The 20340-nt window shown below is 39.5% G+C and overlaps 1 protein-coding gene across 13 annotated transcripts in view; it reads right to left on the reverse strand.

The window, feature by feature from the left end:
* Positions 1 to 20340, reverse strand: part of frmd4ba (FERM domain containing 4Ba) — a 75065-nt gene that overhangs the window by 23606 nt on the left and 31119 nt on the right. For 7 of the 13 annotated variants that reach the window (XM_090206119.1, XM_090206117.1, XM_090206116.1 and 4 more), the window contains exons 2-7: positions 15159 to 15224; positions 14945 to 15039; positions 14381 to 14473; positions 13618 to 13702; positions 9028 to 9084; positions 8568 to 8590 (exon numbers count right to left, since the gene is read on the reverse strand). In XM_090206119.1, the coding sequence (XP_090062245.1) occupies positions 8568 to 8590; positions 9028 to 9084; positions 13618 to 13702; positions 14381 to 14473; positions 14945 to 15039; positions 15159 to 15224 (419 nt within the window). Of the gene's footprint in view, positions 1 to 8567; positions 8591 to 9027; positions 9085 to 9194; positions 9519 to 13617; positions 13703 to 14380; positions 14474 to 14944; positions 15040 to 15158; positions 15225 to 20340 lie in introns of those variants that run through there. The other 6 variants (XM_090206137.1, XM_090206133.1, XM_090206127.1 and 3 more) reach the window with 3 other exon arrangements.

Below are 20340 nucleotides of genomic sequence, written 5' to 3' on the forward strand. Positions count from 1 at the left end.
TTTCCAAGCTGCTTAAAGGCACAGTCAACTTAGTGTATGTAAACTTCTGACCCACTGGAATTATGATACAGTGAATGATAAGTGAAATAATCTGTCTGTAAACAATTGTTGGAAAAATTATTTGTGTCATGCACAAAGTAGATGTCCTAACCGACTTGCCAAAACTATAGTTTGTTATATCTTGTGCAGGCAACAACAATCTAATTCAAGACATATTTAGACTGAACAAGATGGGAGGGGGAAAGGAAATTCAATAGCCAGGACAAACAGAAAGCAATTGAGGTCAGGTTTGCCAGAGTATAGAGCCTATAGCTTTTGGCTACTGAGGAATGGACTTGAAAACAATAAAACACTGACCAGGAAAACCGGATCTAGATACATCACGTTGTATGTTCTAAAGATGCCGTTATTGTTGAGTAATACATCATTATAATATATAAACAGTCACAGGTAAAGCAGATACAGTGCCTTGCGAAAGTATTCGGCCCCCTTGAACTTTGCGACCTTTTGCCACATTTCAGGCTTCAAACATAAAGATATAAAACTGTATTTTTTTGTGAAGAATCAACAACAAGTGGGACACAATCATGAAGTGAAACGACATTTATTGGATATTTCAAACTTTTTTAACAATTCAAAAACTGAAAAATTGGGCGTGCAAAATTATTCAGCCCCCTTAAGTTAATACTTTGTAGCGCCACCTTTTGCTGCGATTACAGCTGTAAGTTGCTTGGGGTATGTCTCTATCAGTTTTTCACATCGAGAGACTGACATTTTTTCCCATTCCTCCTTGCAAAACAGCTCGAGCTCAGTGAGGTTGGATGGAGAGCATTTGTGAACAGCAGTTTTCAGTTCTTTCCACAGATTCTCGATTGGATTCAGGTCTGGACTTTGACTTGGCCATTCTAACACCTGGATATGTTTATTTTTGAACCATTCCATTGTAGATTTTGCTTTATGTTTTGGATCATTGTCTTGTTGGAAGACAAATCTCCGTCCCAGTCTCAGGTCTTTTGCAGACTCCATCAGGTTTTCTTCCAGAATGGTCCTGTATTTGGCTCCATCCATCTTCCCATCAATTTTAACCATCTTCCCTGTCCCTGCTGAAGAAAAGCAGGCCCAAACCATGATGCTGCCACCACCATGTTTGACAGTGGGGATGGTGTGTTCAGCTGTGTTGCTTTTACGCCAAACATAACGTTTTGCATTGTTGCCAAAAAGTTCAATTTTGGTTTCATCTGACCAGAGCACCTTCTTCCACATGTTTGGTGTGTCTCCCAGGTGGCTTGTGGCAAACTTTAAACAACACTTTTTATGGATATCTTTAAGAAATGGCTTTCTTCTTGCCACTCTTCCATAAAGGCCAGATTTGTGCAATATACGACTGATTGTTGTCCTATGGACAGAGTCTCCCACCTCAGCTGTAGATCTCTGCAGTTCATCCAGAGTGATCATGGGCCTCTTGGCTGCATCTCTGATCAGTCTTCTCCTTGTATGAGCTGAAAGTTTAGAGGGACGGCCAGGTCTTGGTAGATTTGCAGTGGTCTGATACTCCTTCCATTTCAATATTATCGCTTTCACAGTGCTCCTTGGGATGTTTAAAGCTTGGGAAATATTTTTGTATCCAAATCCAGCTTTAAACTTATTCACAAAAGTATCTCGGACCTGCCTGGTGTGTTCCTTGTTCTTCATGATGCTCTCTGCGCTTTTAACGGACCTCTGAGACTACCACAGTGCAGGTGCATTTATACGGAGACTTGATTACACACAGGTGGATTGTATTTATCATCATTAGTCATTTAGGTCAACATTGGATCATTCAGAGATCCTCACTGAACTTCTGGAGAGAGTTTGCTGCACTGAAAGTAAAGGGGCTGAATAATTTTGCACGCCCAATTTTTCAGTTTTTGAATTGTTAAAAAAGTTTGAAATATCCAATAAATGTCGTTCCACTTCATGATTGTGTCCCACTTGTTGTTGATTCTTCACAAAAAAATACAGTTTTATATCTTTATGTTTGAAGCCTGAAATGTGGCAAAAGGTCGCAAAGTTCAAGGGGGCCGAATAGTTTCGCAAGACACTGTATGTACAGTGGTTTGTCCTTTAAAAAGTTGCAGCATCCAGCAGCACAGCAGAATTCTATGGCACGTTATTTAAGTGCCAACCACTGGTACCATTAATGCTAGTTAGTGCTAGTTTGACCACCAGAGGGCATCTTTCAGAAGCATTTGATAGCCTTCAATAGTGGCTGTAATAGAGAATGTAAAGCCTTTTTTGTAAGAATATAATATTTGGCTTAATTAATTTGATTAATATTATGGTGTTTCTATTCCCAAAAATAACTAAAAACCCTCTGCGTTTCCATTAGGATGGAACGGAAAATATGGCGATGTACAACGTGACAGTCGGGAGTAGGCTACAGTGCTGGGCTAATTAGCTAAAGAATCCCCATGTCGTAAGGGCACGCGGGAGACCAGGGTTCAATTCCCTGATGAGGAGGAAGGAGTAGGCTGTCCTTGTAAATGAGAATTTGTTGTTAACTGACTGGCCTAGTTAAATTAAGGTTACACTAAGCGCATAACATTTCTACACAATAATTTTAGTCTAACCAATACCCAAACGGAGATTCAGTCCCCCAAAAAATCTCATTGATTTATCAAGACCAGTCCCCATGCTTGACACGAAACGGTGCTAAAATAGTTGAAGGCTATTGCTTCAAATCCTATTGCTTCCAAATTCAATATGCTCTTTAAATAAGACCTACACCACATTTACCAGCACATTACTCAACACTAGTGAGACTCATGTCGCCTATGGTGGGCCTACAGTACATCAAAAAAATATGACATGACTCTCCGTCGATAATTACATATAGAGGATTGGAGGATTCTAAATTTAACCATAAGCCGCCTCATGGGTATCAAAATACAGAGAGGTGTTTGTAAAGGTATATTGTCCTGATAATAGCTCATAAATGGGCTATTATAATACTGTACATGGTGTCCAGGTCAGGATAACCAAAACATGTATTTATTAAAGACCATCAGAAAGAATGTTGGTACTTATTTATTTTGATCCAAAGCCATGAATGAGTGAGTCACTCAGCTTTATGTAAGTGCCAGCTATTTATTTTCTGTTATTTTACCAGGTAAGTTGACTGAGAACACATTCTCATTTGCAGCAACGACCTGGGGAATAGTTACAGGGGAGAGGAGGGGGATGAATGAGGCAAATGTAAACTGGGGATTATTAGGTGACTGTTTGATGGCCAGATTGGGAATTTAGCCAGGACACCAGGGTTAACACCCCTACTCTTACAATAAATGCCATGGGATCTTTAATGACCGCAGAGAGTCAGGACACCCGTTTAACATCCCATCTAAGACAGCACCCTACACAGGGCAGTGTCCCCAATCACTGCCCTCAGGCATTGGGATATTTTTTTAGACCAGAGGAAAGAGTGCCTCCTACTGGCCCTCCAACACCACTTCCAGCAGCATCTGGTCTCCCATCCAGGGACTGACCAGGACCAACCCTACTTAGCTCCAGAAGCAAGCAAACAGTGGTATGCAGGGTGGTATGCTTCTGGCTATATGACGGTGACATCAACTTGATAATATATAACGATATTTTGGAGGTTATTTCATTTTCAAAAAAATGAAAGTCTGTGATTATAATCTGAATAACGGCCAAAATAATATTTGTAAAGGCCAAAACATTTATTTCTGTTTTTAGAGGGAGAAAAACGCTGGGCCAATTGTGCGCCGCCCTATGGGACTCCCAATCATGGTTGGATGTGAGACATAATAATAATAATACTTAACTTAGAACCTAACTTAGAAATACATTTGACGATAGAATTCTCCCCCTATCCTCCATCTAGGCAAGTTATTATCCAGCTACCTGCTAGAACGTTTCCCAAGTCAGCGCCATTATTAGTGCAATTCCCCTAAAATTGTTGCTCTGTGCTGCCCAGTGTGGTGGGGGTCCACCACCCTTTCCTAGGTCAGGGCTAGGTCTGTCTTCTGTGTGCGGCTCTGCGGCGCATCCCGTGCCTTGAACCTTGTGTGCTTTCAGTGGATACAGCTGAGAACTGCAAGGCAATCCCATTGTGCTTCACTCGGGAGCCATGACCAATATGACCAATATATATTGTCCTGCTAATAACAGGGTTAATATCATATCTGTGAGAATATCCAAGGGGCTTTTATATCATTCTAAATGAATAATAATCGCTTTGTTTAAAAAAATATATATATATTTTGGAGATGATAACGTAAAATTATCGAGAAAAAGGACATTCTTGAACATGGGGTGACACATTGTTACTCATTTGTAAATAAATATGTTATTTAGAATGATGAATTTATGTTTTTAGAGGGAGAGAAACCAAAAACCTAGAGTCATCTCATGGGTATCCCAGTTGAGGCCAGCACGAGTATTGAACCTGCATCTGTAGCAACACAGCTTGCACAGCTATGCAGTGTCTTAGACTATTGCGCCACTCAGGTGCTGTACAATGTGACTGGTCAGGAGTGACCTACAGTACTACAGTAAGAGGAAAATAATCCTAACAAAATAAAATAAAAACCTTAGTGTAACAACAGTTTTAGTAAGTAATACTGAAGTCGTGCACAATTATCAGTTTCTATTTAGGTTCATGTCGCCCATTCATTATCCGTTAGAGACACAGTAGGACCCAAAAGCATAATCAGTGCCATAATCAATAACTCCCCCTTGAGCTGGTCTGGAGCAATGAAGTGGTGACGCAGGGTACCGTACTAAACCATAAATTACCTCCAATACTGCAGCATAATCGCAAAACTTTTCGTGGAGCAACCACTGTAGAGATTTTGAATATCAGATTCCAGCTCAGTTCAATGTCAAAAGAAAAACATCAAGGCCCTCATTTAAAAAAAAATGTACCTTCATTTAACTAGGCAAGTCAGTTAAGAACTAATTTTTATTTACAATGACAACCTACCCTGGACGACACTGGGACAATTGTGTGCCGCCCTATGGGACTCACAAACACAGATGAGTGTGATACAGCCTGTGATCGAACCAGGGACGGCAAGGACTTGCACTAAGGTGCCTTAGACCACTGCGCCACTCAGGAGCCCTCTAAGATAAAAAAGAAGATAAACTAAGATAAAAAAAATTAAAAACGAGCCAACGTGGTAAAACAACCTCTTTAGGATCGGACGCCTTTTTTCAATTTTCCCTAAATTGACATACCCAAATCTAACTTCCTGTAACTCATGCCCTGAAGCAAGGATATGCATATTCTTGGTATCATTTGAAAGGAAACTAGAGTTCAACCGATTAACGACAGGATGGCCTATTAATTAGGGCAGATTTAAAGTTTTCATAACAATCGGTAATCTGCATTTTTGTACGCCAAATACATTGCACTCCACTAGGAGACTGACCACATGTTACACAAGTGCAGCAAGGAGCCAAGGTAAGTTGCTAGCTAGCATTAAACTTATCTTAGAAAAAACAATCAATCTTAACATAATCACTAGTTAACTACACATGGTTTGATGATATTACTATTTAACTAGCTTGTCCTGCGTTGTATATAATCAATGCAGTGTCTGTTAATTCATCATCGAATCACAGCCTACCCGCCAAACGGGTGATGATTTAACAAGCGCATTTGCGAAAAAAACACTGTCGTTGCACCAACGTACCTAACCATAAACACCAATGCCTTTCTTAAAATCAATACACAAGTATATTTTTTAAACCTGCATATTTATTTAAAATAAATTCATGTTAGCAGGCAATATTAACTAGGGAAATTGTGTCACTTCTCTTGCGTTCAGTGCAAGCAGAGTCAGGGTATATGTAGCAGTTTGGGCCGCCTTGCTCATTGTGAACTGTGTGAAGACCATTTCTTCCTAACAAAGACTGTAATTAATTTGCCAGAATATTACATCATTATGACATAACATTGAAGGTTGTGCAATGTAACAACAATATTTAGACTTATGGATGCCATCCATTCGAGAAAATACGGAACGGTACAGTATTTCACTGAAAGACTAAACGTTTTGTTTTCGAAATGACAGTTTCTAGATTTGACCATATTAATGACCAAAGGCTCATATTTCTGTGTGTTATATTATAATTAAGTCTATGATTTGATATTTGATAGAGCAGTCTGACTGAGTGGTAGGCAGCAGCAGGCTCATAAGCATTAATACAAACAGCACTTTCCTGCGTTTGCCAGGCAGTTCTTCGCAATGCTTGAAGCACAGCGCTGTTTATGACTTCAAGCCTATCAACTCCAGAGATTAGGCTGGCAATACTATAGTGCCTATAAGAACATCCAGTAGTCAAAGGTATATGAAATACAAATAGTATAGAGAGAAATAGTCCTATAATTCCTATAATAACTTCAACATAAAACTTCTTAACTGGGAATATTGAAGACTCATGTTAAAAGGAACCACCAGCTTTCATATGTTCTCATGTTCTGAGCACGGAACTTAAACGTTAGCTTTTTTACATGGCACATATTGCACTTTTAATTTATTCTCCAACACAATACTAAAGTGCCTATAAGAACATCCAATAGTCAAAGGTATATGAAATACAAATGGTATAGAGAGAAATAGTCGACGCGTCATAATTCCTAAAATAACTACCACCTAAAACTTCTTAACTGGGAATATTGAAGAACTGGGAACATTGAACCACCAGCTTTCATATGTTCTTTGTTCTGAGCAAGGAACTTAAACATTAGCTTTGGTATATGACACATATTTCACTTTTACTTTCTTCTCCAACACTGTGTTTTTGCATTACTTAAACCAAATTGAACATGTTTCATTATTTATTTGAGACTAAATAGATTTTATTCATGTATTATATTAAGTTAAAATAAAAGTGTTCATTGTTCATTCAGTATTGTTGTAATTGTCATTATATATATAAAAATCGTCCGATTAATCGGTATCAGCTATTTTCGGTCTCCAATAGTCGGTATCGGCGTTGAAAAATCATAATTGGTCGACCTCTAAAGGAAACACTTTGAAGTTTGTGGAAATGTGAAAAGAATGTAGGAGAATATAACACAATAGATCTGGTAAAAGATAAGAAAAAGAAGAAGAAAAAAATAATAATAATTTTGTACCTTCATCTTTGAAATGCAAGAGAAAGGCCATCATGTATTATTCCATCCCAGCTGCAATTTAGATTTTGGCCACTAGATGGCAGCAGTGTATGTGCAAAGTTTTAGACTGATCCAATGAACCATTATATTTGTTCAAAATGTTGTGCCAAGACTGCCCAAATGTGCCTAATTGGTTTATTAATAACTTTTCATGTACAAAACTGTGCACTCTCCTCAAACAATAGCATGGTATTCTTTCACTGAAATAGCTACTGTAAATTGGACAGTGCAGTTAGATTAACAAGAATTTAAGCTTTCTGCCTATATCAGATATGTCTACGTTCTGGGAACCTCATGCTAATCGCATTAGCCTACATTAGCTCAACGTCCCGCTGGGGACCCACCGACCCTGAAGAAGCTTTTAAGGTCATTCCACCTCAGAAAGCAGAAGAAAGAGGATTTCGACACCCCCCATTTCAGATTGTTCTGAAAACGTTTCTCTAGTTAGAAACATATAAGATTAGCATTCCTGAAACATTATTTTGTTGAAATATTGGACTATTCAAGGAAAATTGGTTTGAAGCATTAGGTTGCTAAGAGAAGAACAAACTGAATTGCTTTCATGGAGGACTGGCTTGACCACACTATTTATTTTCATCTTGAGCAAAAGCTATCGGGTTTCTACCAAAGGTTGCAAAGAAAACGTTGAGTCCTATTTATTAAACACAAGATACCAGCAAAATTGATCAAAGGATGTGGTGGCTGTAGCAGGAACAGTGGCATCTAGTGTGCAGAACTTGGTACTTTCAAACTAATTTATGGTAAAGAATGTAAGCGACTTCAATGGCTAATTTCTTTGAACAGGGGAAGAAAACCATCACCAGATTTACAGGGAATACATTACAAAGGTTGAAGAAGCAATACACCAAGCAGCAGCTCTATACTACTTATCAGACAGAGAGCTGATACTTTATACATTAGGTACTATATTTATTGAAGATGATAAGAATCCTATGAATTAAAATGGCCAATTTGGGTGAAATCAATTTGCTTAATTGCTCATAGGGCAAATGATATTTCAACAAAATAATATTTCAGGAATGCTAATCTTATGGATTTCTAACTACAGAAACCATTTCAGAATAATTTGAGATGGTGGGTGACATGGCTTGCTGAATTGACACGGAATGACCCTGAAACTTTCACAAAAACATCTATAAATGAGTTAGCCCCAGTAGCATACCAGTTTTACTCTTCCATAGGCCTACACGTTTTAGAATGTCCTTTTGCAAGTAGCCTACCGGCAGACAAATGTGACAGAGTGAGTAACTTAATGGTGCAAGCTGAAGCAATTTATGATATTTAACTAAATATGTATGCAGATAAGTGATCATTTTGATCTAATAATAATAATAATCTATTAGTGTTGACATGAGTGACTTACCTTGTGTAGTCTCCTTTGGCCTCCTGGGAAACAAAATCGTACCGTTACAAGTTAGAATAATTAATATGCATCAAGTACTAGCCTGGAGGACTTATTAAAACATGATCAATACGTCATCAAATCATATTGTATTGGTCACATACGCATGGTTAGCAGATGTTAATGCGAGTGTAGCGAAATGCTTGTTAATAAATCATTAATAAGTCTTCAACGATATTTAGGACAACGGTAACACTTTTCAAGCTTACTCAGCTTTGAATATTATTTACAACAAAACATCTTATTGCACACTATAAGAAGTACAATGATTTCAATATTGAAGCTGTACGTAGCTGTACATCACTCACAAGACGATTCCTGAAATTAACTTATTTTAACAGCGTGCATGACAGTGTTGATTCAGTTTATATTCAAATCGCTGATGAATTACAAGTCACACAAGCTACAAAAATGCACTTACCTGCAAAGCATATGCAGCTAATTTGAAAACATTTTCACTCTCAACTTCGATGATCTCCTGTCGTTAAAAAATGAGAAAATGTGTTATAGTGTAAAAAAACAACAAAGGTACCACGTTCGAACAGTAGCACTTGACTTAATATAAATATCATTCCCACCAGTATGTACCTCAACGCCACAGTTACCGTCTGAACCAATGTCAATGAAAAACGGTTGTAAGTATTTAAGGTTGATTCGGAATCTTAAAAGTTATTCATATTCTTCATCGACGTTCGGAACTAAATATTGTTGCGTAGACTACATAATAAAGTACATACAATAGCTACACAAAGCCTCTATAACCACAGTTATTTATAAATTTAACCACCTAATCATCAAAATGGTACATTCTGCGAGCAAGTTCTCGCTCCTCCAGTGTTGAAAAAAAATCGTCCTGGGCACTGAGCCGTATGGTCCTGGAGCGTATTCATCACGCCAATTCTGTCTCAAACCATTTCCTAAACGGAAGCAAACGGGACGAAACGAGGAGATACCTACCTGAATTTGTCCAACAGAATCTCTCGTTTTGCTCTGTTTGCTTCCGTTTAAGAAACATCCCTGGGGTCCAAAACGGAAACAAACAGAGCAAAACAAGAGTATATATTGGATAAATTCAGGTAGGTACATCCCCGTTTTTCAACAGAATTAGCACAATGAATGCACCCCTGGCAAGTTGTCAGCATTATATCTAAGATGGTGGATAAATGAAGATAATTCACTCAAGTCATTTACCATTTAAAAAAATAGTTAGTTTCTGTCTACCTAACTGGGTGTGTCTCCCATAGACACCAACCCAATAGCAGCTGGGTGTGGTCTTCTTAGTTCTTACGCTGCGTTCAAAACAACTGGGAACATGGAAAATACGAAGTCAAATCATAACGTCATAACAAAGTAACTTTGTGTTGTTGTTTTTGTCGAACTGCTTTGCTTTATCTTGGCCAGGTCGCAGTTGTAAGTGAGAACTTGTTCTCAACTGGCCTACCTGGCTAAATAAAGGTGAATAAATTACATTTTAAAAAATCAGGTCAGAGAGTTGGAAATATAGAAAGAAGCCTGAGTTCTTGAGTTGCAATGGCCGTTCAAATAGATTTTTCCCAGTCAGAGCTTGTTTTTCTTCAGAGTTCCCAGTTGTTTTGAATGCACTGAAGTTGGAACTCTGAGATTTACTAGTTCTCAGTTGTTTTAATTTTTTTTTTTTTTTTACCTTTATTTAACCAGGCAAGTCAGTTAAGAACAAATTCTTATTTTCAATGACGGCCTAGGAACAGTGGGTTAACTGCCTGTTCAGGGGCAGAACGACAGATTTGTACCTTGTCAGCTCGGGGGTTTGAACTTGCAACCTTCCGGTTACTAGTCCAACGCTCTAACCACTAGGCTACCCTGCCGAAAGTGGCGATTGAGCCCCAAAGTGGAGGTGTCATTGTAAAAGAAAGTATGTCCTGCTTCTCTCCTCTCTCCTCTCTACCTAACTTGCCCTCACAGTCCCTTCAGTTTCCCATTCGTTTGTCTGCTCAGCCTACCTTAGTTATACCTCACCCATCATAGCCCTGCTATTCCTAACCAATCAGAGAGCTTGGAAATGCACATCTGGACACTGCATCCGCCCACTCAGTTCAGAGTGTTATCATCAACCGAAGAGAGAAGATGCACATCTGAGTACTTTTTATTATCGACAGTAACATGAATGTCATAATGGTGTGCATGCATCGAAATAAACACGACAATAAGACTTCAAGTCATTCAGATTACCCCAATCAAATAAACATCTTCAAATGGAAACAGCTGTGTGTGTGTGTGTGTGTGTGTGTGTGTGTGTGTGTGTGTGTGTGTGTGTATGTGTGTGTGTGTGTGTGTGTGTGTGTGTGTGTGTGTGTGTGTGTGTGTGTGTGTGTGTGTGTGTGGTGGTGACTATCAAATCAAGAGTACAGTGATGGGCCTCAACATCATGTTCTAACCGGACTGCACTCTAGTTGGCAGAACCAAACCAAACACATTAAGTACAGTTGAAGTAGCCAAATATATTTAAACTCAGTTTTTCACAATTCCTGACATTTAATCAGAGTAAAAAAATCCCTGTCTTAGGTCAGTTAGGATCACCACTTTATTTAAGAATGTGAAATGTCAGAATAATAGTAGAGAGAATGATTTATTTCAGCTTTTATTTCTTTCATCACACTCCCAGTGGGTCAGAAGTTTACATACACTCAATTAGTATTTGGTAGCATTGCCTTTTAAATTATTTAACTTGAGTCAAACGTTTCGGGTAGCCTTCCACAAGCTTCCCATTCCTCCCGACAGAGCTGGTGTATCTGAGTCAGGATTGTAGGCCTCCTTACTCGCACACGCTTTTTCAGTTCTGCCCACACATTTTCATTTTCTATAGGATTGAGGTCATGGCTTTGTGATGGCCACTCCAATACCATGACTTTGTTGTCCTTAAGCCATTTTGCCACAAATTTGGAAGTATTCTTGGGGTCATTGTACATTTCGAAGACCCATTTGCGACCAAGCTTGAACTTCCTGACTGATGTCTTGAGATGTTGCTTCCTCCCTCATGATGCCATCTATTTTCTGAAGTGCACCAGTGCACTGAAATGCTCCCAAGGATGAACCAGACTTGCTGGTGAAGTGTGCCTTAAATTCTAAATAAATCACTGACAGTTTTTACCAGCAAAGCACTCCCACACCATCACACATCCTGGGGGCGTGTTCGAGGGCGTGTTCGGTCCTCCTTTTACTGTAGTCCACAATCATCTCCTTTGTCTTGAGGGTGAGGTTGTTATCCTGGCACCACACTGCCAGGTCTCTGACCTCCTCCCTTTAGGCTGTCTCATTGTCGTTGGGGATCAGCCTACCACGTAGTATCGTCAGCAAACTCAATGATGGTGTTGGAGTCGTACGTGGCCATGCAGTTGTGGGTGAACAGGGAGTACAGGAGGGGACTAAGCACACACCCCTGAGGGGCCCCCGTGTTGAGGGTCAGCGTGGAGGATGTGTTGTTGCCTACCCTCACCACCTGGGGTATAATTGTGTATTTACACAAATATAAATGTATGTTCATGTAATGACAAACAGTATGAGTGCTATTGATCATTGATCAATCAGTCTGCCAAAATCAAATTGCAATAAAACGTTGTTGATGGTCAAAAGTCAGCTTTCAAAAGTCAGACTAATAAGGAAAGTGAAGGGTGGGTGCACCACTCAACCCATTACAATCACTGCTGTGTGTGTGTTTGTGTGTGCGCGTATGTGTAAGTATAGGCTAATATGTGATGTATGTGTAACGGCTGTCGTGGGTTGAAGGTGAGGACCAAGGTGCAGCGTGGTACGTGTTCATCTTTTTATTTTGAACTGAACACTGAATAATAAAACAACAAAGAGCATGAACGAAACAGTTCTGTCTGGTGCAGACACAACAACAGAAAACAACTACCCACAAACACAGGTGGGAACAGGCTACCTAAGTAAGGTTCTCAATCAGAGACAACGATTGACAGCTGCCTCTGATTGGGAACCATACCAGGCCAAACACATAGAAATACAACACACAGAACAAACATAGAAATGAAAAACATAGAATGCCCAACCCAACTCACGCCCTGACCAAACCAAAATAGAGACATAAAAAAGGAACTAAGGTCAGGATGTGACAGTATGTGTGTCTGTATGTGTTTGATATGTAAAAACCTGTTTCTCCAGCTCCATCATCCAACATGTATGGTAAATGATTTCCTCCTGTTAATTATCACAAATGCTATCTAATATTGTACAACAATTCAGTTCATTTCTGCTACTCTGGCTGTGTGTGGCATGGGAAAATATACACAGGTTTCTGAGGGGAGGCAGTGAATCAAGATATTGTTCTTGTTCATGTTGTTAAAGTGCAGCGTTTCCAAAAGAAAGCCCTGAGTCAAATTATATTTTGGAGGATTAGGGAACTATTTGATGCTCATTGTGTTGAAGAATGTAGAATTAGAGTACATAAAACAAAAGTGGGAAGTCTCTGTGAAGTCAGCAAGTGAAGTGAGTTTAGCCCCATGAGTAATGAACTATGTACAGAACAATTACTCTTAACAATGTTTTTGAAAGAGCTTGAAATAATGAATAGTAATGGCCTTCAATTTAATAGTGTCCAGTCAAACAGGCACTCCTTACAAAACAACTGTCTTCTGTAAATGATGTGTAGACAAAATAACTCTGGCCACCAACTGTGTTTTGGGCCCACCTTGCTTGTTTTAAGATGTTGACACCTGGAGCCAACTTTCAGTTCCAGCAGCAACTCATCCTACCAACTAGAATGCCCCACAATGATTCCACAGCAGGAACTTTTGTCTTGTAATTCCATTTATGGGATTATATTTCACCCAAATGATCACAGGTCACACAATTGGTTTATGTCTGTGCATGCAGTGGATGAGCCCAAACAGAGTAAGCACATTATTTGTGCAATGGCATGGAAATTGAAGGACAGGCTATGGAGGGCTGATTCGTGGCATGCTCAATACAATCATATTGAGTAACAAATGTAAGAAAATGAGTTACATCCACTTACATTGAAGACTGACGATTTGGCATTTAGGAAAAACAGCTCCACTGTTGTATTCTCTTTCAAAAATGTTATCTTCTCAATATAAAACCTGTAAAACACATAATGTAAATTATGGAGTACTTGAATAAGGGTATATAGTGCCCCTTCCAATTTCAGTACATCTTCTTATTGCAGATTGTCACATTAGTGCCATCTACTGGACATGAGTCTCTACATACAGTATGATCCAGGTTACAAGTTTCATTTTATTTAACTAGGCAAGTCAGCTAAGAACAAATTCTTATTTTCAATAAGAGCCTAGGAACAGTGGATTATCTGCCTTGTTCATGGGCAGAATGACAGATTATTATTATGTTTTATTATTTTTTATAACCTTGTTAGCTTGGGGGACTCGATCTTGCAACCATTTCAGTTACTAGTCCAACACTCTAACCACTAGGCTACCTGCCACCCCTACAATAACTGTACCTCCGATTAACGCTGATTAACACTGGGGGTTGTCACTTTAGTAGCTCTTTGAGCCTTCTCTTGGGGCAACATTGATAGATACCTCACATTTTCAGATGGATTTTCAAATAAACTATATGTAGTCTAGCTCTCAAAGAGGAAGGAGTGTCTATGGATTAAAGTGTGTAAGATACACTGTCAACGTCTAAGACTGATGCTATGTTTGTGATAGAGTACACTTTGGGTAGCCGGCTACTACAGTATGGTAGTCCATACTGTAGGCTACCAGCTGAGAGGCAGTGAGAGAGAGATCACTCACCTGACCAGGAACTTGAGCTCCAGTGGACCAGTCTTTTTAGTGAAGTCATGATCCAGGACCCTGCGATCCAGCTGGAGCCATTTACTCTGACCGCTGGGGAAGAATACGAGCAGATGCTACACCGTTAACTATGATGTCAACTGCTAGACTGATACAGAGTTGTCTCACTTGTGTCATGGAGATGCATGCAATCAGCAGCAGGAAAAGGAGCTAAACTGGTTTGCACCCATTCACAGTATTTTGTACCTGACACCACAAGATTGAAAATACATCAATGAACTAGAAAGTAGTTACAGATGTACTATCTTAATTTGATCAGTTTCTCACAGCAGGAAAATAATCCTGCAACAACAGGAATTGTGAATTATTATGTGTATTATAATGAATGGACATTTATGTAGGGGTTGATACATATTTTGTTAGAATGAATAAAGTCTGACATGTTAAAGTAGAAATTACAAACTTTAGAAGCATTTTTTAAACTTTGAATACACTACAATTTGCATTTCCTGCGACAACAGAGTGATCAAATTAAGATAGAACATCTGTAGGAGTTGTACGTACGTGTCATCAATGAAGGATATTCCAAAATACTCCTTCTCCTTCAGGTTAAAGTGTGAGGACACCAAGTCTAACAGATCCCGGGACAAGAGCTTCGGCTAGGAAAATGAAACCAGTATAAATAAACACAAATTTATGAAGTGTCCACACTAGAGTGTAACATCACAGTGAACAACATTAGAAGTACGGAGGTTGAGGATGTGTGAAGGGTGGGTACCTGGACCATTAGGTCCAGCTTCCTGTCGTCCAGGAGGTGCACCTGACACAGCCGGCCCTCTGTCATCTGTGGGAAGGGAACAGACATGATGAGATCCCCTGGAATAGAGGTGGGCAACTTGCGGTATGCCCCCCTTTTGAAGGCCCGCGGATCAATCCCCCCTACCAGGGAAAGACGCTGCACAGGATTCATGTCAGTGTTGACTCTCAAGGCTGCTTGATTATGGCGAAGGGTTGTGTTGAGGGAAAAACATGTGGCTCCCAACTGGTTAGGCTGGCCTGGCCTCTGTGGTGGAAAGTGACCACAGGGTGGAAATAGAAGTTCTGGGCTGGTGTTAACTGCAGTCTACCAGGGTATTGTTCCCTCCACCACCACAACAGAGCTGATTTTAAGCTGTTATACAGGTTACTTTTTTGCTTTGTTTTTGAACACATTAAATCTAAATGAAATTACTGACTTATGGGCTTGTCTGGACAAAGTGTTTTATTTACTGTCACTCACTTAAGCGGATGACATGGTTCTGGTAGGACTCTTTTTTAAAGATGCTACGTCAGATGTGGACAGCTATTTTAAACAGACCAACAACCTTGAAAAATGGTGCTGGTCAAGTGCCTGTGGTCGACCAAAGTAATTGGTAATCGACCACAGGCACATTTGAGCAGTCTGTTCCACAACCAAAAAGAAGGCACTGGTGACCCCACCCACCCTCTACCAACTCAGTTCGAGAGGCTTGCCTCTGGCCGGCACTTCAGAATGCCCTTGGCCAAGTAGAATGTGTTCAAACATTCATTCGTTCCTTGTGCTGTTGGACTACTAAATGGCAAGTCAATTGTATCATTGCAGTTGGGACAGGGGTCGGTTGTGAGTGAATGTATCAGTATCCTTTATGTTTTTAGTGTATGCAACATAATGGACTGACTGGTTTAAATGTGTATGATGTGAGAATGTTTGCATATGTGATCCTTTTAATGGAAGGTGATGCCAAAGAAAAATGTCCATCCTGGATGGACAAAGTTGAATTCTATTCTATTATGTAAACTCTATTTTTCTGAAGTCAAACTGTAGTTTCTAGGCATTTCAAAAGCAAAGTTGAATCTCTAGAGATGATTCTCTTGAGAGTTCAAGCCCTTTCGGAATGGTTCAATAGCCCACTTATATAGCAAAGACCAAGAACCTTAATCAGAAACACAAGCATGGATTACTAGATGACAAGTTTTTATAACACAGAGAGAAAAAAATACAAGACTTGTCTTCATAGAACATAGGATTGTGTGTCATCCGTATTAATAGAGAATTTGTATAGCTGTTCATTACACAATCTCCATTGTCTAAACAGGGATTAGTCACTATAGTGATTGTGGGGGTTGTCAAGTGCATGATCCACACTACGGTGCATTTATCAATGCTGCATTGTTACGGACAAATGACATCCAAGCATACAAACAAAGAGGCCAGTAGCTCCATGGTCTAAAATGTGTTAGTCTTCCAACATTGTTTCATGGGATGAAGTGGGACAATATTAGTAAACATTTTGAGTTAAAGTATTTAAAAAAATCAAGTATCTCCAACATGCTCCCTGCTTTTCTGCTCCTTTTCTGTGCCTGTCTTTGTCTACCCCAAAAGCCCCCTTTACCTACAGTAACTCCATTTCAAATTCACCTTAGCAAGACATCTAATGAGCTACTGCTCAGTCTGAACCCTATCCCAAAATCATTACACCACAGTTCACTGCACAACAATTCATGTTCCTTACTTTAGTAGCGTGGAAGTAAAAGAAGACCCACTGGGCACAGACATACCTATCCCCACATTGGTTCAATGTAATATTCATTGTAAAGACTTGGAAACAATGTTAATTCAACCAGTCTGTGCCCAGTGGGAAGTTTTGTTGGTGACTACCTATCCTATCCTATCGGCATGGCCGATTAATTAGGGCCGATTTCAAGTTTTCATAACAATCGGTAATCACCTTTTTGGACGCTGATTATGGCCAATTACATTGCAATCCATGAGGAAACTGCATGGCAGGCTGGCCACCTGTTACGCGAGTGCAGCATCAAAACAACCTTGTGGCTGCAAGGAGCCAAGGTAAGTTGCTAGCTAGCATTAAACTTATCTTATAAAAAACAATCAATCTTCACATAATCACTAGTTAACTTCACATGGTTGATGAAATTATTAGTTTAACTAGCTTGTCCTGCGTTGTATATAATCAATGCAGCACCTGTTAATTTATCATCAAATCACAACCTACTTCAACTTCGAAATGATAGTTTCTAGATTTGACCATATAATGACCAAAGGCTCATATTTCTGTGTGTTATATTATAATTAAGTCTATGATTTGATATTTGATAGAGCAGTCTGACTGAGTGGTGGTAGGCAGCAGCAGGCTCATAAACATTCATTCAAACAGCACTTTTCTGCGTTTGCCAGCAGCTCTTAGCAATGCTTGACCCACAGCGCAGTTTATGACTTCAAGCCTATCAACTCCCGAGATTAGGCTGACAATACTAAAGTGCCTATAAGAACATTCAATAGTCAAAGGTATAGGAGATACAAATGGTATAGAGAGAAATAGTCGACGCGTCATAATTCCTATAATAACTGCAACCTAAAACTTCTTAACTGGGAATATTGAAGAACTGGGAACATTGAACAAGCACCAGCTTTCATATGTTCTTTGTTCTGAGCAAGGAACTTAAACATTAGCTTTTATATATGACACATATTTCACTTTTACTTTCTTCTCCAACACTGTGTTTTTGCATTATTTAAACAAAATTGAACATGTTTCATTATTTATTTGAGACTAAATAGGTTTTATATGAGTATTATATTAAGTTAAAATAAAAGTGTTCATTGTTCATTCAGTATTGTTGTAATTGTCATTATTACAAATACATACAGTGCCTTGCGAAAGTATTTGGCCCCCTTGAACATTGCGACCTTTTGCCACATTTCAGGCTTCAAACATAAAGATATAAAACTGTATTTTTTTGTGAAGAATCAACAACAAGTGGGACACAATCATGAAGTGGAACGACATTTATTGGATATTTCAAACTTTTTTAACAAATCAAAAACTGAAAAATTGGGCGTGCAAAATTATTCAGCCCCTTTACTTTCAGTGCAGCAAACTCTCTCCAGAAGTTCAGTGAGGATCTCTGAATGATCCAATGTTGACCTAAATGACTAATGATGATAAATACAATCCACCTGTGTGTAATCAAGTCTCTGTATAAATGCACCTGCACTGTGATAGTCTCAGAGGTCCGTTAAAAGCGCAGAGAGCATCATGAAGAACAAGGAACACACCAGGCAGGTCCGAGATACTGTTGTGAAGAAGTTTAAAGCCGGGTTTGGATACAAAAATATTTCCCAAGCTTTAAACATCCCAAGGAGCACTGTGCAAGCGATAATATTGAAATGGAAGGAGTATCAGACCACTGCAAATCTACCAAGACCTGGCCGTCCCTCTAAACTTTCAGCTCATACAAGGAGAAGACTGATCAGAGATGCAGCCAAGAGGCCCATGATCACTCTGGATGAACTGCAGAGATCTACAGCTGAGGTGGGAGACTCTGTCCATAGGACAACAATCAGTCGTATATTGCACAAATCTGGCCTTTATGGAAGAGTGGCAAGAAGAAAGCCATTTCTTAAAGATATCCATAAAAAGTGTTGTTTAAAGTTTGCCACAAGCCACCTGGGAGACACACCAAACATGTGGAAGAAGGTGTTCTGGTCAGATGAAACCAAAATTGAACTTTTTGGCAACAATGCGTAAAAGCAACACAGCTGAACACACCATCCCCACTGTCAAACATGGTGGTGGCAGCATCATGGTTTGGGCCTGCTTTTCTTCAGCAGGGACAGGGAAGATGGTTAAAATTGATGGGAAGATGGATGGAGCCAAATACAGGACCATTCTGGAAGAAAACCTGATGGAGTCTGCAAAAGACCTGAGACTGGGACGGAGATTTGTCTTCCAACAAGACTATGATCCAAAACATAAAGCAAAATCTACAATGGAATGGTTCAAAAATAAACATATCCAGGTGTTAGAATGGCCAAGTCAAAATCCAGACCTGAATCCAATCGAGAATCTGTGGAAAGAACTGAAAACTGCTGTTCACAAATGCTCTCCATCCAATCTCACTGAGCTCGAGTTGTTTTGCAAGGAGGAATGGGAAAAAATTTCAGTCTCTCGATGTGCAAAACTGATAGAGACATACCCCAAGCGACTTACAGCTGTAATCACAGCAAAAGGTGGCGCTACAAAGTATTAACTTAAGGGGGCTGAATAATTTTGCACGCCCAATTTTTCAGTTTTTCATTTGTTAAAAAAGTTTGAAATATCCAATAAATGTCGTTCCACTTCATGATTGTGTCCCACTTGTTGTTGATTCTTCACAAAAAAATACAGTTTTATATCTTTATGTTTGAAGCCTGAAATGTGGCAAAAGGTCGCAAAGTTCAAGGGGGCCGAATACTTTCGCAAGGCACTGTATATAAAAATTGGTTGATTAATCGGTATCGGCTTTTTTGGTCCTCCAATAATCGGTATCGACGTAGAAAAATCATAATCAGTCGACCTCTAATCCTAACCAACAAGTGTCAGGATGGACCGCTGAAGAAAGCAGTGTTTTGGAACATTTTCCAAATTTGACAGAAATATACATAGTTAGAACATGTCTCATTTGTTCATGAACAAGATGCAATAAATTACTGGAAGCTTATATATAACGTGCAACTCCAAACATTTTGGGTGTGCACCAGCTCATGCTTTTCACTAGAGTATGGGTGTGTTCATAAATTCCCTCTGGAGTGCCAGAGAACGAATTCAGAGTGTAGTCAGATTGTCAGTTCGTTAATTCAGAGCGTTCTGACCTTACAACGGCAGTCAAGCACCCAATCTAACTGGCTAAAGTTAGCTAGCATGCTAGCTACTTCCAGACATAAATGAGAGAACACCTCACTCTGACAATTTTTCCTAACAATTTTTTAACAAGTGTCAAGATGGACCGCCCCTCACATAAGGCAGAAAGGCTAGAGGCCATGGCTTTAGAGAGAGTTTGACCCGCAGGTTTAAAGGAAGATAATGTGATGTGTAATAGCCATGCCAGAGAGGTCATCCCCCTAAAGGCCTGTCATTGGGGCGGGGCGTTCCAGCCGTGGC

The sequence above is a fragment of the Oncorhynchus mykiss genome, chromosome 17 (assembly GCF_057628025.1).
Source record: "Oncorhynchus mykiss isolate SJ-2025 chromosome 17, ASM5762802v1, whole genome shotgun sequence".
NCBI lineage: Eukaryota > Metazoa > Chordata > Actinopteri > Salmoniformes > Salmonidae > Oncorhynchus > Oncorhynchus mykiss.